This window comes from Trichoplusia ni, unplaced genomic scaffold (assembly GCF_003590095.1).
Source record: "Trichoplusia ni isolate ovarian cell line Hi5 unplaced genomic scaffold, tn1 tig00002013, whole genome shotgun sequence".
NCBI lineage: Eukaryota > Metazoa > Arthropoda > Insecta > Lepidoptera > Noctuidae > Trichoplusia > Trichoplusia ni.
In genome coordinates this window covers 1-25,315 of record NW_020800184.1, presented here as the reverse complement: position 1 = coordinate 25,315, position 25,315 = coordinate 1, and the positions used below count along the sequence as shown (strand labels likewise).

Sequence of the window (25,315 nt, the reverse complement as noted above, 5' to 3'; positions counted from 1 at the left end):
ATTGGGTGAGGTAATTTAAGAAATAAGCGTCGCTAGTTGCTCACAATCAGATTATAATTAGTCTTCTACAATTCAAGTCACTTTACAATCGTATTTCAGGCAGATTAAATCGGATTACAAAATTTGGCTAGGCGATCCGTCTTGACGTCCGATCGGAGCCGTTGCTCGTTCAAAAGTGCCACGAACAATATGGCCGCCCAACGAACTGACGTTTCGTCAGAGTGACAGGTACCCTGCACTCACAAATTACATATGTCAGACTGTTCTTTCATTTCAGTCAGTGGTTGAGCTGTAAATGACGTCAAAGTGACAGGTACCTCTCGCTCTTGCCTATAAAGGTTTCCTTTTCTAAAAACTAAGGCGCTACAGTTGCGCCGTCATATTTTATAGAATGGTGTTGTCGCTAAGAGACAACATTAACGTAATGACAACATGACGTACATTTGCTGTTATTTTAATTTGAATTTTTGACGGTCATAAAGAGTTGTTTTGCAGCCAAGTTTTAGTAAATGGTTTTTGAATGTAGAAATGGTTTTTCTTTTGTGATAAATTAAAATTTCCAGATGCTATTCCACTATTTAATAAAAAGTATTTCTCTATGAAATATAATTAAAAGATCTTAAAATAATCAATTGTCTAATTTATTTATTAAGCTAATCTTTTCTACAAACACAAATAAAACTTAATAACAATTAACAAACAAAACAATAAGTCTAACCAGATAACTTACTATTAGTTGCATATTTGGCGAAACAAATAATGTCCGATTTTATTCACTTTTATTCGCCAAATTTGCATCCAATACCTTCAAAGCTTCTTTAAAAAAATCCAGCCATTTAGCTTGCAACTGCAGCTCTACATCACGCTGTCTAATCCTCTCTCTTTCTAATTCTTCCGCAACTCGATCACGCTCTCTTTCATACTGCTTTGCAGACCCCTCACACTCCTTAAATACTTTTAAAATTTCATCGTCGGCTTTCTTCTTTTTCTTCGGCGGTTTCCAATGTGTGTCCATTAAAGCTATTGAAGGTGGTAGTGGATGCGCGGGAGGTGGAGGTGGAGCGATTGAGCGTTGGCTTCTTGTTCCCGGAGTATTCCAAGTATCTGGCAAAATGATGGGCATTTAGTTATCTCGACTTAAATGTGTTAGTTTTTAGCTTTAATAATTGAATTATAATTCATTTAGTACTAGTTATTTCAAACTCAAAAGGTAATCTAAAGTATTCAAATTAAAAATATACCAACCGTCAGCAACGGGTGTTAGTTTTATAGGTACGTTATCAACAATATCTTCATTTATTGTTTCTTGTAGATGAGTACCTGACAAGCTCTCTTCCTCCTCAACGTCAACCTAATTTTCATAAAAAAAAATAACATTAGGGAACACACATCATATGTTTCAAAGCAGTGCTAACTACTACTTATGTTTATTTTTTTATCAAAAGTCTGCTCTTGAGGATAATCAATAATGCAGATAACATCAAACTTCAAGAGACTAACAAGCATCATAATTCAAATACATTATGTGGTAAAAACAAAAGCATAAGATTAAGTCATGCACCACTGCAAAAGAATTTTAAGTGTAACTTTAAGTGTAACAAAAAAGAGCTTAAGTGGTGACCCTTTTTTGGTATTCTAGGGATTTATAAAGAGGTAGGTCTTTCTCATAGAGAAAACTTTTTACCACATTCAGTCCCGTTTAGGAATATCATATTCACATAATTCTTTAATGGTTACCAAGCTTATTGTATTTCCATGAAAATATACTGTAAGGAACTTCGGGACAACGTCATCATCTACCCTGCAGTAGTCTATAAAAGGAGGTCATTAACAAGAAACAGGCCAATTGCTCGCCAGCTCTCGGAGTGTACGGAAGTGTTGTGATAATCAGTGTTGGTCGTTATTAAGGTTACGTAAGCCATTTTTCCAATTGTTTTGTTAAATCGACTCAATCTACCAACTTCACGATTAAAGATGCACTCCTCTAGTGCGTTTGTTACGTCCATTAAAATCTGCAATAATTTTACCAGAATACATAAAAATACAGAATCAAACAATATATTTAGCAATAAACTGAAACGATTTCTCTTAGATAGAAGCTACTACACAATCGACGAATACTTCAAATAAAATTCTAACTACAAACAAGCAATACTTAATACATTAATATATTTACCTTACTTACCGTGCTATATCTTTAATTATATAATTATATACTTACTATTTAGTTAATAAAAAATACATATAGTATATAAAACAATGAATAAAGATTTATTTATAATATAGAATGTATATAGTATAAATTAATAATATGTAAATATGTAATAAATAATAATAGTAAAAAAGTAATAAGTAATAAATAATTAAAATAAGATAAATCTACAAATAATAATATCTACTTAAATATGTAAAAGTAAGATTCTCTTCCTTGATTTTAATATTAAAATGTTAAAAAGCGCTCTTCATCCTCTCCTCTAAAAAACTAATTTTGCTGTGCCCGACAGGGTCGATAATTGTTTCTCCCACCAGCTTTGTTCACATTATGGAATGCAATAAAGTTATTGATTGATTGATTAAATTATTGAAGTTTGCAGAATTTGGTTAATTGTTATGTTGTGTTGATTATAATTTAAAATAATAAACGGTTTTTTTGTCGATTGTATTTTTTTTTTTAATAAAATTCCACTTCTAAACTTAAAAATTCTATATGTACAGTCATGAGCAATATGATGAGTACACAATCCAAAAGTTGAAGCTGTTTTTCCAAGCTACACAACTAAGAATTTAAGAGTTGTCAGTGATATGTAAATATTTTTGAACACTTGACTTATATCAGTCAGAGGTAAAAACTATAATTTTAGTAACTATTTAAATAAACATAATTATCTTTGCTTGTGACTGTATAATTATGTGCATCAAGAATTGAAACTAAATTCATTTTAAATGTCACAAAGAAAAATTCTTTATCACACCTGTATGAAGCCAGCTTCTTGTATGGGCATTCTAGTAGCAGCCTGCACCCCAATTATATTCATAACCCTGGTTTCTAGGTCGGTTAATGATAATTGAAGCGCAGGCCCACTACCAGCTGTACCATGAGCTGACCTATTTATTTTGGCCAACGCCAACATAAAACGCATGCAATGAATTTCTACTTGTGAGATGAAACTATAACCATGGATAAATATTTGAGACATACCTTTCGCCACTTTTCCTCTGTTCTAGAGTCGCCTGTGCCATCACTATTGAGCATATCCGACAGCTCCTTCCATTTTAGCTGTACGTAGTGTCTACCATGAGGGCCCCCGCTGGGTTTAGACAAGTCTCCATGCCTATAATAATTTAAATAATTTTATAATTAAACGACTGTCTCCCATTCTATCTGGTATACACTTAATTTTAGACCTACATAAATATCATAAATTAAGTACATGGAAGTTTATTTCAATTTGATTCAAATTTGTTAATGAACTATCAACTTAGCTTACCATTTTTCATGACCCAATTGTATAAATACACTACCTTTTGATTTTTAAATAATATATATATTCAAATTTTCCATTAAAATATCATCTATCAACTGTTATGTTTACAATAACATATTAAATGAAATTTACTTACTTTTCCATCAATTCCACCATAATTGTGTATTGTGGGTGGCTGGTTCACATTTTCTAAACTTCAGTGGTTTTATTTATAACTGCGATTATGAACCAGTTAACACTTTTAGATGTAAAGTAATACGAGTTTTAACTTCAAAACAAAGTTGTCCTTGAATGAGCTTCGCGGCAAAAAATGGCATGTTGTTCGTTTAGGAACACAGTTCCAAAATAAATAAAGTTTCAGTATTATATTAATTAAATACACCATTTATTTTAATTCAATATTAACTTTTATTACTGGTTCGTTGTAAAGCATTAATATTTAAATAGTTTTAAAGGCAGTGAAATCACTAGGAACAAAATACGTCATAGTTTTTGAACGAAACGTTCAATCAATTCTACGATCCTTCGGTCAATTGTCCCTCCTTACTTACGAAGTCTCGATACGATTACGATAGTGCTTCGTGCTTCCTACTTTAGTTGTGTTCCGTTATCGTATCGTCAACTCGATACGTTAACGATACGAAACTTACAAATGTTCGTGCTAGGGGTACAGGTCACTCACGGATTACGAGGCGTTCGCGGCATGTAGAGCGAGAGTCAAAGCGGAAACTAAAGCAGCCCATGATAGTCATCGTGACCGCGTACAGCAGCATCTCGCTTTGGACTCGAAAGCTTTTTGGAGCTATGTAAGGTCAAAAAAAGGTAACATCAGACAATTTAAACTATTCAGAAACGGATATGTAATGCCAGATCACGAATGTGCAGATGAGTTTGCACAGTTCTTCCATTCAGTCTATAGCACGGAACCGGCTTCTTTGGATGTTGCGGCAGCAAGTGTTTCGGGGACTCAGACTGGCGCCGCTGCGTGGACGCACCTCGGCCGCCTCAAGCAGTCCGAGGTGCGGCGCGCGCTCGTGCATCTGCCTGCCAAACGTTCAGTAGGCCCGGGCGGCATCCCTCCTTTTATACTTAAGGACTGTGGAGCAGCATATGTTGAATCATTGTTACGCCTGTTTAACACATGCATTGTAACAGCGAAATTTCCCGACCGTTGGAAGTTGACGCGAGTGGTACCGGTATCAAGGGGTAAGGAATGACAAAAAGCTAGTGACTATCGACCTGTAGCTATTCTTTCATCTCCAGCCAAAGTGTTTGAGGCGGCTATCCACAACAACTTGTACACACAGGTGAGCGGCCATTTATCTGAATCACAGCATGGCTTCCGCCCAGGAAGAAGTACAACGGGCAATCTTCTTTCTTCTTTTGCAAACTGGCAAAAATAAAGTGTGTCGCGTGTATGCATCTTTATACATTGTGCAAGATGAACTAAGCACTTTTAATGAGTAATAAATAGAGTTTCCTGTGTTAGTATGTCTAACCCAGGAATAAGCCCTTTGGGGCGTAGCCAATTATTATGGCGTAGTCCACCACCGAGCCCGCCAGCGTCCACTGGGCCTGAAGTGGAATACGTTTCTACGCCGGAGATAACCCGGTGATTTTTTTGTCGTTGTAAGACGACAAAAAAATCACCGTGTATATGGAAATGCTACCATGTTTAGGTTAATTTTAATCAAGAGGCTATTAATCAAGAGGCTAATAAGGGTTCTTCTACTGCTAATTTAGGGTATTTTTAATATATATAACCAGTCCATCATTTTGATTGATATGTATCGCAGTTTTATACATAGTATAACCATCTAGCAATGGCAAATTATCTATTTGTTTTGATAACCAACATTCTGTAAGTACTATGATGTCACAGCTTATATCAAGGTTCTGTAAAAGAACTTCAAACCCACTAAAATTTTGGCTTATACTTCGAATATTCTGAGTTAGGAAAGTTAGTAGTTTTTCACCAGTAGATATATTATTTTTGCAGTTTTCGACATTGCAGATGATAGCTTCAGATACGGAAAAATTATCGATATTACTTATGAGAATATTTGTCATTTCGTTCAGATGTAATTAAGTTAATACAAAAAGAGATGTAAAAACTAGTGTAGTGCTACTTACAAGTAAAATAATTGACGCTCTTAGGCGCCTTCATAATCTATTGTGTTTATATAATTGTCTTCTGCATATTTGCGTGCTGGGCAGTTCACAGTACCAGTAGGATGGTCACATTTCCGCTTGAATCGCTTGCAGGCTGCACATTGGGCAGGTGAAGATTTGTTGTTGCATTCTTTAAAAGAATGTCCCATCTCCCCACAGTGGTTGCAAGTAGGGCTTGTTTCGCGGCAAAACTTGGCTGCATGACCAAACTGTTGGCAGTTGAAGCATCTGGTCACTATTGTAAAATCTCTAACTGGGCATAACGTCCAATTTATAAAAATACGGCCTTGATTAATCAGCATTTTTCTAATGCTAGCGGGAACTTCATTGATGTAGTTACAGGTAGGACGATCTTTCTGCACGGACGTATTCGGCAATTTTTCTGAAAGATTTTGTTCGTGATGCATTCCATTACATACGATTCAGTAAGGGCTACCGGGACACCAACGACTGCGATACGAGGACGGCGCTTTGAGGTTTCTTCGACTTTGAGGCCTGAAGTTTTTTCGAAGTTTTTAGCTTCTCTTTGTCGCCTTTGCTGTCCGCACTGATAATAACTCCTCCGTTTTTAATTTTCTTCATACCACGGACACGAAGTTTCAGCTCTCCAGGCGAGATAATTTTCTGGACAAGGGTCTTGGTGTCATCACTGCTCTGCGTCTTGTCATTTGGGTAAATAGCAAGAGAGCTAAGATTGGCTGGGCGTACAATTTTTTTACCATGTTGGCATATGAAGTAGAACCTGACTGGCGTTCAGCTGTTACAACCTGTCTTAGTTCTTGGAGGGAGTACGCGATGTCCTGTTCTCCCTGCAGTTGTCGGATGGTAATATGGGCCTGGATTGCCTTCTGCTTCAGGGACTGGTATAGTACCGCCATCTGAAATGTCCCATGAGAGACCTTACGACATGGAGGTGACACGGAGTTTCTGGTCGTTATTCATTTTACCTTCTGCTACAATACCACAAACTTCCGACATAATGGAGTCAATTGAGATCAACCATTTCTGGATCTCCGGCGTAGAAACGTATTCCACTTCAGGCCCAGTGGACGCTGGCGGGCTCGGTGGTGGACTACGCCATAATAATTGGCTACGCCCAAAGGGCTTATTCCTGGGTTAGACATACTAACACAGGAAACTCTATTTATTACTCAATAAAAGTGCTTAGTTCATCTTGCACAATGTATACGCGACACACTTTATTTTTGCCAGTTTGCAAAAAAATATTACTAATTAATATTTTTAATTAAAAATGTCTCATTATAATCACAACAATAAGTACGTCCGCTTAGTCTCACAACTCAAGTAATGAATGAATCATGTTTAGGTAACAGAAATAAGATAGCTGATATTATCATCCATGATTTTTACGTTGATGACCTATTGAATGGAGCTGATGATATTCATGAACTCAAGTTTATTCGCACAGAGGTCACGGAGGCACTCGCGTCAGCTCGCTTGCCGCTTAGAAAGTGGAAATCCAACGTACCTGAATTTGTTCACGGGGATTGTCAGTCGTCATTAAATTTAGATGTAGGTTCTAATGAACTAACTAATTGTTAGGACTCGACTGGTTTGCTACCTCTGTACCTCTACCATGAGTTGCTATCGAAAACGTCAATGACGTTACTACAGTCGATAGCGTATAAACGCGGATCGAATAGTTTTCAATCGGACTCATACCATTACTTTAAAAAACCGCGCTCGCTATCGAGAGCTCGATTGTTATTGTAGTATTCGTGTTGTCATACTTGTCATGTTGTCGAACGTGCCTAACTTCACGCATAATATAGTTGTTTCTTTGTAACGTTACTTAAAAGACAGAGTAAGATATATATTCCCGAAAAATATATATTAATAATTTCGTGTAGGGCTATGATAGACTCGATCGAAACCTTATATGAATAACAAAACTTAAAAAAATATTAATTTTGAATCGACAACATGTATCCGCAATATTCGGATTATGGAGAATTTCGTTAAATTCCGATGGCACTAAAAACTTATTTTTACCGTTGACGTTTCGTGAAAATATAATGTCAAGTGATTTATTCGTCTTAAATAATTCGGTTGAAGTAGATATACGAACTCTTTTGATATCTATATCTATACTTAATATATAAAGCTGAAGAGTTTGTTTGTTTGAACGCGCTAATCTCAGGAACTACTGGTCCAAATTGAATTTTTTTTTTGTGTTGAATAGACCATTCATCGAAGAAGGCTTTAGGCTATAAACCATCACGCTGCGACAAATAGGAGCGAAGATACAATGGAAAATGTGAAAAAAACAGGGCAGGTCTAAATTGTAACTTATATCTTTTACCCACGGGGACGAAGTCGCGGGCAACAGCTAGTCACAAATATATAGAAACTTTTCTTCTTGCTCTTTTGGGTTTTAGCAATTTTTCATTAATAAACTGAAAGCGATGTCGTGGGTACCTAGGAATGGTTATGTGGCGCAACGATTGGTTTGTTGAATTGTTTGATATACCGATAAACTGTGCATATATTAATACTAATATTATAAATGCGAAAATATATCTGTCTGTCTTTCTCGCTTTCATGCCACGGAACCGATTGTATTGAAATTTTTCAGATAGTCTGAGTCTGATTAAGAACATGGGCTACTTTTTAAATGGAAAAAAGGGTTGTAACGGGGGCTTATGGTGGGTAATTGTATAACTTTTTTTATCAATATTATTTGTCAAAAGTAATGAAATATATGCGCAAGGGTTTATGGGTAGTTTGAATTTAACGAGATTTAATTTTAAACTTCATAGAGCATACAGCAGTCAGTATATTATACAATATATTAATTGGTTGGGGTGGAGCCCTCTGTGAATGCTGCCTTATTTCCAGCGTTTCCTTAATAATTAATTTATGTGTGTATGTTTCATTGTGAAAAATCGACAGCGTGCTAAGTTGTGAAGTTTATTGCTCCGTTTCTTCTTCGCAGCTAGAGCACTTAGGAAGCGGTGAAGGGGTGGGCGATACGGAGAGCTGTCAATGTAAAATTGACTTTTAAATAGTGCTACTTTGTTTTAAATACTTTCTTGCCGACATCATCTCACAAGAAAATACTCAAAACTAAACAATTACTATAAACCGAATACCGTTTTACACCTTGTTTAGCAAGTGAGTTACTTAACTACAATCGTAAAAGTATTTGTCGATACCATCTGTCAAATTTGTGACTTATGGTACCGTTTTCTTAGAGAAACCACCGCATAACGTTACGCGCTCGCTACTCGTTTTCGAAGACGTTTCGAATGTTTCGATAGGTTATATTTGTTAAGTCATACTACCGATTTTAGTTTGTCAAGTGACCGCTAGGGGCGCTGTACATTTTGTCATAGATATTTTTTACGCAGACGCTAGCGAGCCCGGTCGCTCAAAACTCATGGTAAGGGTACTGATGAGTTAGAATTTTCAAGTGAATGAATCCGACCGATTTCGGCCATGGCGACCGTTTCAGCTCCTATTTGGTATTTTGGCGTTCATGCGCTCGTAGATGGCTAATGTACCGTCTTGATAGTGATAGGAAAAAGCAGCAGGTGGGCGGGCCTTTACACTATCGCGTTTAGCGTCAAGGTCAACTTTACGTTGGACCTCGAAATCCCGTACATGGTTGTTTACCACTGTGCGCCATTCTGGCCTCTGTGCTGCCAAATGCTCCCACCGTGAAGGCTCTATATTGCATCTCTTCATATGCCGTTTTTGGACATCTTTGCACCGGAGGAGTTGTCCGCCCTGCTTACGCTTGCACTCCTCCAGTTCAGAATAAAAGATGCGCTTTGCCACTCTCTCATCCGACATCCGTGATACGTGACCGCACCACCGAATTTGCCGGCGCATTAAGTAAGCCTGAATGCCACCAACATTGGCTCGCCGCAAGACTTCGGTATTTCGTACTCTATCGGACCATCTGATCTTCATGATGCTACGAAGACATTTAAGGTGGAATTGATCAAGAGCACGTATATGGCAACGATATAGATACCACGTCTCGGAAGAATATAAGAGGTTTGGCCGTACAATTGCCATATAAACAGAAACCTTGGTGGCCAACTTAAAGTCATGTGAACTGAAAACCTCGGAACGCAGCTTACCGAATGCTGCAGCTGCAGCACCGATCCTGCTGTTGATTTCAGCATCAAGGTCACACTTTGATGTTACAGTACTCCCCAAGTAGCGAAATTTATCTCCCTGCTTTAGAACATCCTGGCCAAGCCTTATGGTCAGTGACTCATGACCGTGAATGTCTACAGACATCACTTCTGTCTTATTGACACTGATCTTTAGGCCGAAAGGGAAAATTGAGCAGAGCCAATAATCACTGCTTAGAGAAGGAAAACTCGAGACCAAACCCTATGCCAACCCGTCTGGCCAGCGTGGCATGAGTAGGCCGAAACCTCTTATGGAGCCACACCTCACAGAACGGCCCCCAGTTCCCGGTAGTCCCGCTATTCCCGGCCAAGGTAGCGGTCGCGGTAACGGCGGGACAGGGGGTGCTAAGAATCTCCGGGCTACGGGAGGCTACCACCACCTCAAAAAACTGACCCTGGCGACGTATAACGGACGAAGTCTACGGCTGGACCAACACCTCACCGAACTCGAAGTAGAATTAGGTCGCATAAAATGGCACATTTTGGGGTTATCTGAAGTCCGAAGACAGGGGGAGGACACGATAACCCTTGATTCAGGTGACCTGTTCTACTACCGAGAAGGTGATAGGCCCTCCCAGGGTGGTGTCGGTTTCTTGGTCAACAAGTGTCTCAGAAGCAGCGTTGTGGAAATCAGTAGTGTGTCGACAAGGGTAGCGTATCTCTTATTGAAAATCACCGACAGGAAGTTCCTGAAGGTGGTGCAGGTATATGCGCCGACCTCGACATACTCTGATGAGATAGTCGAAACTATGTACGAAGACATAGCGAAGGCACTACATGGTACCAGGAAGGCTCACTACAACGTTGTTATGGGAGATTTTAATGCCAAGGTGGGAGTACAAGAACGCGGCGAAACGATAATCGGACCTAACGGCGTGGGGCGCCGAAATCACATGGGCCAAATGTTGGTAAACTTTCTAGAGTCCCAGGGGCTCTTCTTAATGAATTCCTTCTTTAAGAAGAAGCCTCACAGAAAGTGGACATGGCGAAGCCCCGATAATGTGACGAGGAACGAGATAGATTTCATCATCACGGACAAGCGGCATATATTTAGAGACGTCTCGGTGATCAATAGGTTTAATACCGGTAGTGATCATAGACTCGTCCGAGGCTCTCTAAATATCAACCTTAAGGCTGAAAGAGTTAGGATGATGAAACCTACTCTCCGACCCACGCTGCCCCAAATAGCTTTGGGTTCCGATAAGTTCCAGTTGGAACTCCAAAATCGTTTCGCACTGCTGGAAACTACGGACACTGTTGACGAAAAAACCGACACAGTGGTCAAAACGCTACAGAGTGTGTCTCGAAGGTTGTTCCCCGGAAAACGCGGTAATAGGGAGTCCAAACTCTCACCAGAGACTCTCGAACTTATGAAGGAAAGACGAGAAACGCCAGATGCCCAGATGTCTTCGTCAGATAGGCGGTCCCTAAACCTGAAAATCAGGAAACTGACGCGACGTGACCTCCGACGCTGCAGCACTCGTAAGATCGAGGCTGCGATTGAGCGAAATAGAGGCACCAAAGTCTTCGCTCAGCAATTAGGCAGACCCCATCTGGCGAAACTGAGGACCGGGGATGGCAGGACCGTCACCTCTAAGTTCGAAATTCTGGAGGAAATTGAGAGTTTCTATAGACACCTATACGCATCACGGACGACTAAACCACCGAGACAAGGCGTAAATGACCACAGAGCCCCACTCACGCGCCATTACACCGAGGACATCCCGGATGTCGACCCGGGCGAGGTAGAGGCAGCTCTCAGACAACTAAAGAACAACAAGGCGCCGGGTGATGACGGAATTACAACCGAGCTCCTTAAGGCTGGTGGGACCACAGTCCTGAAAGAGCTAGCGAGTCTCTTTAATTCCGTCATTCACCAAGGCTTAACACCACAAGCGTGGAGTGGGAGTGCGGTGGTTCTGTTCTTCAAGAAAGGAGACAAAACCTTGCTGAAGAATTACAGACCTATCTCACTCCTGAGCCACATTTACAAGTTGTTCTCGAGAGTAGTCACTAACCGCCTCGCTACAAGACTCGACGAGTTCCAGCCACCAGAACAAGCTGGGTTTCGAAAAGGCTTTAGCACCGTAGACCACATCCATACTGTTCGGCAGATTGTGCAGAAAACTAAAGAGTACAATCAGCCGCAGTGTTTGGCCTTTGTGGACTACGAGAAAGCCTTCGACTCCATCGAAACTTGGGCGGTTCTGGATGCCCTGCAACGATGTCGTATTGACTGGCGCTACATCGAGGTGCTGAGATGCTTATATGACACCGCCACCATGACTGTCCAGCTCCATGACCGTAAGACGAATCCGATCGAGCTGCGTCGGGGGGTGAGACAGGGGGATGTTATATCCCCAAAGCTGTTCACCAACGCGCTCGAGGATGTCTTCAAAACTCTGGATTGGACTGGACGGGGTATAAATGTGAACGGTGAGCACATCTCGCACCTTCGATTTGCCGATGACATCGTCATAGTAGCAGAGTCGCTGGACCAGCTAAGCGAGATGCTGCATGGCCTAAATGAAGCTTCACGACTGGTCGGTCTTGGCATGAACTTGGATAAAACCAAGATCATGTTCAATGAACATGTCAGGCCGAGACCGATATATGTCGAAGGATCGTTGCTCGAAGTTGTTCAAGAGTATATCTACCTAGGGCAGGTCATTAAGCTTAGTGGGGTGCCAGGCAGAAAACCTCCTCGTGTGCCTGGCGGCTGCTGGTCCCTTACGGATACGTCCGGGGGGAAGAGCAGTCGTTGGGCCGGTGCACCCTGGGTAAGCACAATAATCGTCTCGCGAGTTGGGGCAATTGTTGTGCGTGGCGAATTTCTGCCAGTCCGGCCAGTGTCCACTGCTGGCCGGACACGCTCGCTCTCACCCTCCTCAAGCGAGGAGTGGCTTGCAGAGCTGGAGCGGCGACGACTTCGGCCATTGTTTGTTGGCCGAAGGTCGGAAGGAGGGCGAGTCCAGTGAGTGTCAACTGCTTGCTGGACTCCGCAGCCCGCCGGCGTCCTGGACTCATTCCGGGTAGCGGCGGCGGGCGGGGATGTCTTCCCACAGCTTGTGGGATAGACTGGCGGGGGTCGGTTTTGTCCCGGCCTTCGCGTGGTGGGCGTTCGCTGGCGTCTCGGACGTACTCCGAGTAGCGGCAGCGGGCGCGGTGTAGGGCGAGTCCAGTGAGTGTTCACAGCTTGCTGGATGTCGCAGCCCGTCGGCGTCCTGGACTTATTCCGGGTAGCGGCGGCGGGCGGGGAGTCGGAGATGGGCGACGGGTCCGGTGTGCACTTACACTGCCTCCGGACGCGGTCTTGTGAAGACCACCGTCGGCCAGACCGTAAACCTGCAGCGAGGTCAGGGGTGGACTTACGCAGGAACGGAGGTCTTACCTTAACCGGTTGGACCGCGAGGACGGAAAACCTCTATAAAAAACCCCCAATCCCAAGCTATTGGACAACGCGGCGAGGGGATGAATGGCTGGTGGGAAACCAGTCCCTAGCGTTGACCCCCGACGGGGCACATGTCGCACCTCGGAGGGTTACTTTTAGACCTTCCCCGGCTACAGGGGGCACTGGCCGGGGACGACGACCCAATCCCCCATACTCGTGGGGATCCAATGGAAACTACTTTTAAAAAACCCAAAGAAGGAGATAAGGAGGTCGAAAGAAGGAGGGAGACTCGGTCTACAAGCAGACCGAGTCTAGCTGACGATTTGGTGGCGAGGTCGCCTCGGGTGGTGCTTGAGCGCATCGCCTCGCCCCAGGAGAAGGAGACGGAGCCGTCGTGTCACTCACGCGACAGCTCCGCGGGAAGGTCCGACCGAAAGCGTCCCAGGCGGGATGCTTCGGAGGACAGGATGTCTGTGGGGGCGTACGCCGCTTCGGACTGTGATAGCGAGGCGTCCATAGCCTCGTCGACACGGTCCCGCGGTTGCGTCACCCACGGGCGATACGTCGGCCTTCACAGGCAGCGAGAGGCGTATCGGAGGCTCGCCGCGGAATCGGCGCAGTCGTCCGATACGCTCGAAGACAAGGCGGAGGAGGAACGGCAGAGGAGGGATGCCAGGGCGGCGGTCCGGGACCTGATGAGTTCCGGACTGCAGCCGCTCGACCCCTCATCTGCCAAAGAGAAAATTGAAGGCAGCCTGATGGCGATCTTGGAGGTGGCGCGCACCTCCAAGAATATAAAGGGCTGCCTGATAAAACGGCTAAAGGATGCGGTGGAAGACATTCAGGGCGGAGTTCGTGCCCTGACAGGTCCCACCGCAGAGAAACTGATGGCGGAGAACGCTCGCCTCAGTAAGGAAGTCGAAGAGCTGCGGGACCAAATGAAGTCTGTCCAGAGGCAGACAGCCCCGGCAGCCCTCGACTTTGAGGCGATGCAGCGCGCCATCATGGTGTCCGTAGGGACCATGATGGACGCCAAACTGGCGGGGGTCACGAGTCGACTCCCGCCAGAGCCGATACTACGTCCGCCTCTAGCGGCGGACAGGAGACGCGCGGAGGCGGGGGCATCCAAACCCGCTTACAACCAGGTGCTGAAGGCAGCCCCGGCCCCTAAGCCGGCGCCGAAGACAGCGCCAAGGTCGGCGCCGACACCGGTGCCGAAGCCGACCCCAACGCCGGATCCAAAACCGGCGAAGGGGAAGGCTAAGACGGTTGCGCAACCGGCGCCAGCTCTGGTACCGGCGCCGGAAGAGGCACCGGTTGCGAGCACTTCAGAGACTGTGGTCGACGGGTGGACCACAGTCTCGAAGAAGAAGAAAGGGCCGAAGCCGAAGGCGCCGGAGCGCCCCAAGGCTCAGCCCGATGGGAGAGCGGGAGCCCCTCCTCAAAGAAGGGGGGGCCGAAGGCCGTCTCAGGAAGGCAGCGTCGCAAGCGGGCGCAGCGACAGAGACGCCTTGCCCGCACCGCCGCTGTGGTGCTAACGATTACCCCAGAGGCGGAGAAGGAAGGCCTCACCTACGCCACGGTGCTAACCAAGGCGAGGGCTGGGGTCGACCTGAATGCAATGGGGGTCGACATGGCGGTGGACCCCATCCGCATTAGGAAGGCGCAGACCGGGGCTCGAGTGCTTCAACTTCCGAAGAATGTCGGTCAGGAGGCGGCTGACGAGATGGCCAAAAAACTAGAGGCCATCTACGGCGGTGACGTCCGGGTCACCAGACCCGTCAGGTGTGCGGAGCTCCGGGTGTCAAACCTGGATGACTCCGTCACCAGAGAGGAGATCCTCGACGTCGCCGCGCGTCAAAGTCAGTGCGCGCCTGACCGTTTCAAGGTGGGAGACCTGAGGCCTAGCCCCGGTCAGAAATTCAGCGCGGTCCTGAAATGCCCACTGGAGGCGGTACCGAGGCTCGTAACCACCAGGACGCAAAAGTTCTTGGTGGGATGGAGCTCGGCGCAGGTCGTGCAGCTGGAGGCACGACCGTTGAAGTGCTACCGCTGCCTAGCACTAGGCCACACAAGGCCGGTGTGCATGTGCCCTGCGGACCGCAGCGGGTTATGCTACCGCTGCGCGATGCCCGGGCACAAGGCGGCGGAGCGCAGAGAGCCGGCCAGGTGCGCCATATGCGCCGAGCTCGGCCGCGGTGCCGCCCACCAAATGGGCAGCCGGGGATGTGGTCCCCCGGCCCTTATTAGGAAACAAATGGCCGCATTGGGGAAAGTGCCCAATGCGGCCACATCGCAGGCTCAACCCTGTGAGGAGGAACGGATGGACGACCAGTAATGGATAACGTCCGTCCACACTTCCTCCTCCAGGGGAACCTGAACCACTGCGCCGGCGCACAGGATCTCTTCCTTCAGTCGCTGGCGCAGTGGGACATTGATATCGCAGTGGCGGCGGAGCCATACTATGTTGCCCCTCGCCCCAATTGGGCGGGGGACCTCGACGGCTCCGTCGCCGTCATAAGCGCCTTGGGCGCGGATTCCCGGCCCCTGCATACCATCCGCAGGGGCTCGGGATATATCGCAGTGAAGTGGGGGCCGTACGCAGTCGTGGGGGTCTACTTCTCGCCGAACAGGGGTCTAGCTGAGTTCGAGTCGTTTTTGGCCGAGCTCGAGGCCCTTGTTCGGACGCTTTCGCCTCGCCCGGTCATCGTGCTCGGTGACCTTAACGCCAAGAGCACGGCGTGGGGGGAACCGGCCACCGACCGGCGCGGGGAACTTTTGGAGGAGTGGGCCCTTGGATTGGACCTTGCCCTGCTGAACAGGGGTAGGGTCCACACCTGCGTACGGCAGAACGGAGGGTCCATCGTCGACGTGTCGTTCTGCGCTCCGTCTATTGCGGAGCGCGTTCGCGATTGGCGCGTCGAGGAGGTGGAGACGCTATCGGACCATCGATATATACGGTTCAGCGTTTCCACTCCTGGGGGACCCGGGATCCGGCGCTTTACACCGGACTCGGGAAGCCCACGATGGGCCCTACAAAGGATGGACAGAGAGCTGCTGATCGAGGCGGCCATTGTGGCCGACTGGTCCACGCCGGCGGTCTCAGGCCGCTCAATCGACGACGAGGCAGAGCGCTTCCGTCGCACTATAACTTTAGTGTGCGACACCGCGATGCCTCGCGTCCGCAGGCGGCCGAACCGCCGGTCAGTTTACTGGTGGTCGCCCGAGATCGCAGCTCTCCGAGAGGCGTGCTTGGGGGCAAAGCGGGCCCACACCCGCTACCGCTCCAGGCACGCCCGAAGACCGGACAGGGACGAGACGAGGGAGGCCTCGCTGTATGAGGCCTACCGTACGACGAGGAGCAATCTCCGCCTGGCCATTTTACAGGCCAAGGAGGGAGCAAGGCAGGAGATGCTGGAGGACCTCAACAGGGATCCGTGGGGGCGCCCGTACCTCATGGCGCGGAACAAGCTCCGCGCCGCCGGGCCCCCGATCACGGAGACCATGGAGGCCCAGCTGCTCCACGTCGTCGTCTCGTCCTTGTTTCCAACCCGGACAGACATCCTCCCTCCAGTGGTGGTCGCGCCTCAGGCACCGGAGCCACTGGAGGTGATCACGGAGGGGGAACTGGAGGCGTCCATCGCTCGCCTTCGCCCTAAGAAGACCGCCCGGGGTCCGGGGTCCGGGGTCTGCTCAACTTCTGTTTGGAGGAGGGCAGATTCCCGGGTGTATGGAAGACGGGGCGGCTCGTCCTTCTTCGTAAAGAGGGACGACCGGCAGACTCGGCGTCTGGTTACAGGCCGATTGTCCTGCTGGACGAGGCGGGCAAGCTCTTCGAGCGTGTCATCGCTGCCCGCATCGTCCGGCATCTGGATAGGACTGGTCCGAGTCTGTCGGACTGCCAATATGGCTTTAGGGCGAGGCGGTCCACGGTGAACGCCATAAAAGTTGTCCAGGAGTTCGCCGCGGATGCGGTAGCACGAGGAGGCGTGGCGGTAGCGGTGTCGCTAGATATCGCCAACGCCTTCAATTCGCTGCCGCATCAGTGCATAGAGTCGGCGCTTCGATTTCACGGGGTGCCGCTCTATTTACAGCGCGTCGTGGCGGACTACCTCTCCGGGAGGACAATATCGTTCGCGGGGCCAAGCGGCCCGCAGAGGTGGGAGACGGGACGCGGTGTTCCACAGGGGTCTGTCTTGGGGCCCCTCTTGTGGAACATCGGGTATGACTGGACCCTTCGGGGCGCTCTCCTGCCCTGTACGCGGGTCGTTTGCTACGCGGACGATACCTTGGTTTTGGCGCGGGGTTCAACCCCCGCAGAATGCATCCGGCGTGCCACCTGCGGCGTACAACTCGTCGTGGTTCGCATCCGGATGCTAGGACTTGACGTGGCTCTGGGGAAGACCGAAGCGCTTTTGCTGCACGGCCCCCGGAGCCGAACCACCGGACTTGACGCATGCCTGACAGTGGAGGGTGTTCGTATCCCGCTGTCAGGCACGATGAAATACCTCGGTTTGGTCCTCGACGGGCGGCTCAACTTCCGAGAGCACTTCCGAAGGCTGGCGCCTAGACTCCGGGCTGCCGCAACTGCTCTCGGAAGGTTACTGCCGAACGTCGGGGGCCCCGACGTAGGGTGCCGCCGACTCTATGCAGGTGTCATCCGATCGATGGCCCTGTACGGCGCACCCATCTGGGCCAAGACGCTGATGCCCGACAGTCGGGCGGTCCTGCTTGGCGCGCAGCGTGCTGTCGCCATCAGGATCGTCCGTGCGTACCGCACTGTCGGGCATGAAGCCGCGACTGCCTTGGCGGGGACTCCGCCTTGGGACTTGGAAGCAAAGGTGCTTGCGGACCTTTACACCCGCATCACCGAGCTCCGGTCCCGGGGCGTCGACCCCTCGCCGAGGCAGCTCGAAAACTGGAGAAGACAAGCCCGCCTCGTCACCTTAAGGAACTGGGAGCTGCGGCTCTCACGACCGACGGCGGGGTGGGCTATCTGTGAAGCGATCCGCCCACACCTACAACCGTGGGCGGAGAGGCGGTACGGCGCGTTGACCTACCGCCTCACGCAGGTGCTCATAGGGCACGGTGCCTTCGGGCACTATTTGTGCCGCGTCGTCAGGAGGGAGGAGTCGACTGCGTACCATGAGTGCGGTGCCGATGATGATACCGCATTGCACACTCTGGCCGTATGTCCGGCTTTTGCCGAAGCACGCTCCGAACTCCTGACGGCGCTAAATCTGACTACCCTTTCCGCGCTGCCGGCTGTTGTCGCGTCAGCTATCAGCAGTCGTGCAGCGTGGAACGCACTGGCCTCCTTCGCAGGGACTGTTATGTCAGCGAAGGAGGCGGCGGAGCGCGCGAGGGAAGAAGATCCCAGCGCGCCCGCCATACGCCGACGTCGTGTGGGGCGGCGACGAGCTGCGCATGAGCGCAACTTGCCGCCCTAACTAGGGTCTGGGCGATAGGCACGGGGGTGCATATCGCCCGTCAAAATAGACCCGCGACGGGGGGTCGCATTTCGGTGTGACGGGTGCGACCCCAGTATGAGGCGAGGAGGCCGACGCTCTTTACACGTCGGTCTCCACAAACAAACGCGAAAGCGAGCCGCCGGCCCTATTCAACGGCCGGCGGATCCCCGCGGCCGGCACTGTGTAGTAATGCAAAGCAGCTCCACGTGCCGGCATAAAACGCGGCTGACGTCACCCGGCGGTTAGGTTTAGTCAGTAAGAGTCTGACACTACCCGTCCTCCCCCCCGGGAGGGCGGGTGTCCATGAGGATTCCCCCGCCTAAAAAAAAAAAAAAGGTCATTAAGCTTGGTAGAAACAACTTCGAGCGGGAAATTGATCGGAGAATTCAGTTGGGCTGGGCAGCGTTTAGCAAACTTCGTCGAGTCTTTTCTTCGCCTATACCGCAATGCCTGAAGACGAAAGCATACAACCAGTGCGTCCTACCTGGAGGAGAGTGGATAGAGCGAGCTATGCTCGGAGTCTCTTTGAAGGATAAAATTCGAAACGACATAGCTCGTAGAATTAGCTTGCTGAAGTGGCAATGGGCTGGCCATGTCTGTCGAAGGACCGATAGCCGTTGGAGCAGACGAGTCCTAGAATGGAGACCGCGGCTCGGCAACCGTAAGGTAGGACGCCCGCCCGCCAGGTGGACCGATGACCTGAGAAAGGTCGCTGGAGGGGACTGGATGCGGAAGGCGGAGGACCGGGTGTTGTGGCGTAAATTGGGAGAGGCCTATGTCCAGCAGTGGACTATGATTGGCTGATTGATTGATTGATTGATTTAGGCCGAACTTGCGGCAGGCTTGGTGGAAACCGGACATCAGCTGCTGCAGGCCGTCTGGGGATTCAGCTAAAAAGCACAGATCATCAGCATACATGGTCTCAGAGATCAGTGCATGGGAAACCTTGGTACGAGCCTGAAGTATAGCCGAGTTAAAAAGATTGCCGTCCGTGCGGAATCGAATGCGGACTCCCTGAGAAACTGTTTGTAAGACTTCTCTTACTACCACAGCAAAGTATTAAGCAAACAGAGTAGGTGCTAACACGCATCCTTGCTTCACTCCACAAGTAACGGGGAAGAATTCTGTCTGTTCACCGTCTACGGCAACACAACATTTTCATCGCAATGAACTCAAGTGGCTCCCGATTCGCCTTCGCAGGAACACTCGTATTCTATGTCTCCTATATAATGTCCTTCACAACCCACTTTATCCCTCCTACTTGCGTGACCGCTTTTCCTATATCCGCCCTCCTGATGCCCTTTGCAGATCACACCTTAAATCCCATCTCAAAATTCAACCTCACTCCACCGACTTCTATTCCTTCTCCTTCTCTGTCCATGCAGCGCGGCTGTGGAATGCGCTGCCGCCTAACATTCGCGACTCCCAATCTATCAGTATATTTAAACGTCGTGTCAAAGAACACTATCTTGCATCACTAAGATAGCTTAACGTCCTTGTCTTATGTTATATTATATATTTTTATAAGTGTATATTTTATAAATATTGTTTTATGTTGTGTATTTGTTATTTTTATTGTCCTATATTTGTCTACACACTGTGTTTATGTTTATTTTTGTCATCTCCTGTCGCAGGTCTGCTGGAAGAAATTTCTTGAGAAATAAGCAGTACCTTTGTACCTTCGGTGTTTTTCTTTTTATACGTGTTTTACTCTGTGTCTGTTGTGTGTACATAAATAAATAAATAAACATTGCATGTCGTCATGCAGTAGCCTAAGAAGTCTTATAAACTTTTCCGTGTACCCGAGCTTTCCCAGCACCACCCAAAGCGCGTCACGAGGCACACTGTCGAAAGTTTTCACTAGGTCAACAAAACAGAGGTACGGTTTTTGCCGACGATAGTACTTTAGTAATCAAATGTCGCGATATGAATGTCTATGAAACTGATATTAATAATCTTATAATAAACTTGGAAAAAACAAAAGTAATGCATTTTTATCAAAAAATATTAGAGAAAGATATGTTTATAAATTATAATGCACAAGCCGTAGATAAAGTCAATGTAACAAAATTTCTAGGCATTTTAATTGACAGCCAACTAACTTGGAAAGCCCATGCAGACGATGTTTGTAAAAAACTTAGTTCGTCTGCCTACGCTCTATACACTCTATCCAAAAAAGTTGATAATCATACAGTATTGACAGCATACCAGAGTCTAGTCGTTCCTGTTTTGAGATTCGGAGTTATATTCTGGGGCAACTGTAGCGAGAGAGAAAATATTTTTAAGGCTCAAAAACGTTGTCTTCGGTCTATTTTTAATCTCAAAGTAACTGACAGCTGTACAGCTGTTTAAAAAAAATATAATCTTTTAACTTTTCCCTGCTTATATATATTAGAGATAGCTATCTTTGTAAAGAGTAACGATCACTTATTCCCGAAATTAAGTGATAGTAGAAACAGAACAACCACCTTGAGAAGTAAATATGTAGATAAGTTATGTACGGCTGGATTTAAAACAGCATTATTGAAAAAAAGTGTAATGTGTATGGCACCTATTATTTATAACCATATACCAAATAATATTAAAGAGCAACCTGTAAAAAAATTAAGAAATTTTTATAATAACTATCGTGAGACTGATTCATTATTAAATGATTGACGAGTCGAACCGTTCGACTCGCGATCCCGCCGCGTCTGCTCATGATTAAGGACTCCGGTTGGGTCCGAAACTAGTCGGGCTACCCCGATAAATACGCGTGAGTAAACCGTTACATCATTTAATAATTTAAGAAATATCTCAAATATCTACTGATCCAAAAATGTTACTACTCAATTTCGGATTTTCTGAACGATGAGTTAAAATAATGTAATGTGTATATTTATCTTTTGCTATCCCATAATTAGGATTATATAATTGTAACTTATGAAATTAATAGCAACACTAGTTTATAAGAAAATGAAATTTTGCATGCCGTCAGGCAGAATGTATAAGGCTTCTTATCATTTGTAACACCTCAATGTATTACCTGCATTCTAAGCAAATAAAAAATCTATTCTATTCTATTCTACAGTTGACGACCCTGCTCCCTGCTCTTTTCCTGTACTTGCCGTATGGCAAAAATTGCTTCACATGTACATCGGTCAGGTCGGAAGCCAAATTGAGTTTCTAGCAAAATCTTTGCCGATAAGGCCTTTAGGCGATTCAGAAGAATTCTGGCAAAGACCTTCCCAGGGGCCGAAAGGAGTGAAATACCACGGTAAGAGTTGCAGTCAGACCGGTTGCCCTTGTTCTTATATAGAGCACAAATTCGCGACACTTTAAAAGTATCGGGAACGTGCTCTTCTTCCCACATACGTTCAAAGTATCTCCATATCTATGCCTGATATCTTATATCAGCTCTCCCGGTATAAGGCCAATGCCAGCCACCCGGTTGTTTTGTTGCTCTCTAATAACCAAAACAACCTCGTTACCAGCAGGGGCTCATCCAGTTCAATGGCAGAAGAGAGTTGGGGCATTAAACTAATACTATGCAGATCAGCTGATCGATCAACACATTAAGCAAGGTGTTAAAGTGCTCCGCCCAGCGTTTTAACACGTCCTTCCTGTTTGTCAATAGGTGTCTACCGTCAAGAGACTTAAAGGAGCCTTTGTATGATAGGATGTGCCAATCAGCTTACGCACCTCACTGTAAAACTCCCCTAGCTAGTTTGTGTCAGTGAGCCATTGCATGTGACAAGCTTTGTCCCGCCACCACTTGTCTTTAATTTGTCGAGTCAGCCTACACACTTCTTGGTCACTACCTTTGACATCCGCAATGCTTCCTCTTCGCCTAGTATGCTGTTGTAGAAGGTCTCGATGTTTATCAAGTGCCGCCCGCAGAACTTCATCATTTTCATCAAACCAATCTTCATTGCGACGGCATTTATTGCCGAGTACAGTTGAAGCGGTTTCTAAGATTCGAGAATCAAAAGTTCCCCAGGCAGCATCAACATTATCTATTTCGGCTGTGGATGACAGCTTTATAGACAATGAGTCAGCATATTTCTCCCTTACCTCACGATCTTTCAGCTTTTCCACGTTTAAGTACGCAAGCTTAGTGACAATAAGTTGGTGGTCGGACCAACAGTGCGCACCCCGCATAGCGCGGGTTATCTGCACTTGACTGTAATCTCTTTGCCTCACAATAGCATAGTCGATCAAATGCCAGTGTTTGGATCTTGGGAGCATCCATGTCGTTTTGTACTTGGCGGCAAGTCTAAACATAGTGTTGGTAAATGCCAAGCCGTACTGAGTACAAAGACTAAGTGTTAGCGACGATGACGACTACGTACACCTAAATTAAGTATGTTATAGTTTTTGTTTGACTAACGTTTCAAGTTTCTTAAAGTTAATGAGTTTGTTTACGTTTGCAATCCCTTATAGGTGTACGTAGGTATGTATTTGAAACATTGTTTATGCTATGATTTAAAATAAGGTTTGTTTACAAGTGTTTAAGGCTATATGATGTTGTGCTAGGGACTTAGACTATGGTTAAGAACTAAGATTTAGTTACCTAAGTGTTGTCCATATACTATTTAACCCTGAAAAACCTAGAAATAGGTTTTATGTAGAAACAATTATTGATAGGAATTGTTTCATAAGTACCCGCAATTATTTAGAATTTGTTATAACTAACTCTCGGTAGGTGGCGACTCACGTAAATTAGTTTTAAAAGTACCTACATAAAATTCACTTTTTAGTTACCGATTCTGTCACAGGGGGCAGCACCATGTTGTTGTCATGATTAAGGTGCGGGTTTTTGCAATTATCTTTATTTTAAGACATTATTTTATGTAAATAAAGGTATAAGGATAGGGTTAAATAGGGTAAAAAGGTCTAGAACATTTTTAAGGGACGCCTAACTGCCGGGATAAGCCTCTGGAAGGGTTTCTTGCCGGCCAGCGCGGGAACGCGGCACGCCATGATTGGCTGGCGCCAAATACGCGCCCCCGTGATTGGTCGGCAGTCACCATAAATAGAGGGCCCTACCGGCGGTTAGGCATTCCACATCCAGTGAGCATCCGGAAAGGAACCTTGGAAGACTAGGAAGACTAGGAAGCCTAGAAATACTGGGGAGAATAAAGAACTATGTAAGTACTGCACAATTTCTTTTACTGCGTTGAACCCCTGCTTCTATGTATCCCGCCAGTGCCCGGTCCGAACCCATTGGACCACCCAACAAATACAGTCCACTCGCTCGCAACACTAAGCAAAAGTTGACCATTGCTATTCATGTTGCCAACACCGTGTCTACCCATAACTCCAGGTCAAGCCTCATGGTCCCGGCCAACCCTGGCATTGAAATCGCCCAGCAAAAGGACCTGCTCTCTGGCGTTTATGCGGTCAAGGCAAAGGGCACTTCCTCGTAAAATTTGTCCTTGATATCATCAGATTTGTCTTACGTAGGCGCATAGACATTGATGACATTAAGGTAACTGTCTTTGTCTAGATGAAGACGCAGCGTGGTTACGCGGTCGGATATGTGAACAGGGTACTCTTTCAATCGCTTTGCTAAGTGATTCTTGATGGAAAATGCTACACCTGATCGACGAGGTTCGGAGGCAGCAGTACCTTTCCAAAAGAAAGTGTATCCACCACCCGCTTCTACCATCTCTCCTTCATCGGCAAGATGTGTTTCGCTGAGAGCAGCCACATCCACGTTATAGCGATGAAGTTCTCGAGCTACAATGGCGGTTTTGCGTTCAGGACAGGCATTACCATCTCGATCAAGTAGAGTTCTCACGCGCCGAAGTCATAACCGGTGTCATGTTATTTTTATCAAATTTTCTGTATTTTCGACCATGATTTAAAAGGATGCGATGGCAGCCGCGGTTACTACCACCTATCGAGAAATGGGACGAACATGTTTTAGGGCACTTTTTCTAGCCCCCTTCCTGGCTCAGCAGGGAAAGCAGTGTCTCCCTAAATAGGGCTGCTTTGTCATCTCGGGTGCTACCGAATCCGCGCTGTTGTCCCAGAGTGCAGCGCAGAAGCGACCACGGCATGTACTCACACCCCCGAGACCGCCTATGTGCAAGTATCAGACAAAGCCTAGATGCATCTGTCTAAACCTCTCTACTTCTACCCTTCTATCGCCACAGGACTTAACTCAATCGGAGTCCATTAACGGAAGCGGTCAAATACGCAGGATATATTTAGGTGCGCAAGCGTTTGCGCATACACAGGCGCACACACTCGTCTTTACCCTCCTTGGATCAGTGGAACCGAAAACCGCTACGACTGAAGGAGGGGTCGGATGCTGTGTCTGGCCTCCACTATCGCCCTAGGCCATCCACCTTGCCTTGCTTACCCGCCGAGTCCGCCAAATCACATTGCATATCTGTGTTGTCTTGCCTTCCTCACCGAGACAGACTTTGTGTTGAGCAGGAGGAAACCACATGAAGGAAGGGTTTTGATTTATGAGGAAGGAATTCTTGAATAGGAGAGGTGGGATACCATAGTCACGGATAGTCGGAATGTGGACTAAGGTAACTCAGGGAAGGCGGGATCGCGTGCCCGTACACTTAGTTACCCAAGTGCCCCCCCTAAAAAACGTGACCTATCATCAGTAAGTATCAAATTATTCAAATT

The 25,315-nt window shown here is 46.9% G+C and overlaps 1 protein-coding gene across 1 annotated transcript; it reads right to left on the bottom strand.

The window, feature by feature from the left end:
• Positions 1 to 9,051: 9,051 nt before the first annotated feature.
• Positions 9,052 to 24,462, bottom strand: LOC113507423 (the record flags this gene model as incomplete). The annotated part of the gene is given in 10 exon segments (XM_026890281.1): positions 9,052 to 9,965; positions 19,517 to 19,842; positions 20,438 to 20,568; positions 21,754 to 22,075; positions 22,078 to 22,155; positions 22,158 to 22,236; positions 22,239 to 22,321; positions 22,324 to 22,985; positions 23,918 to 24,080; positions 24,083 to 24,462. Coding segments are annotated over 10 exon segments (3,061 nt in total), but the record flags the coding sequence as incomplete, so codon positions are not given.
• Positions 24,463 to 25,315: the final 853 nt, after the last annotated feature.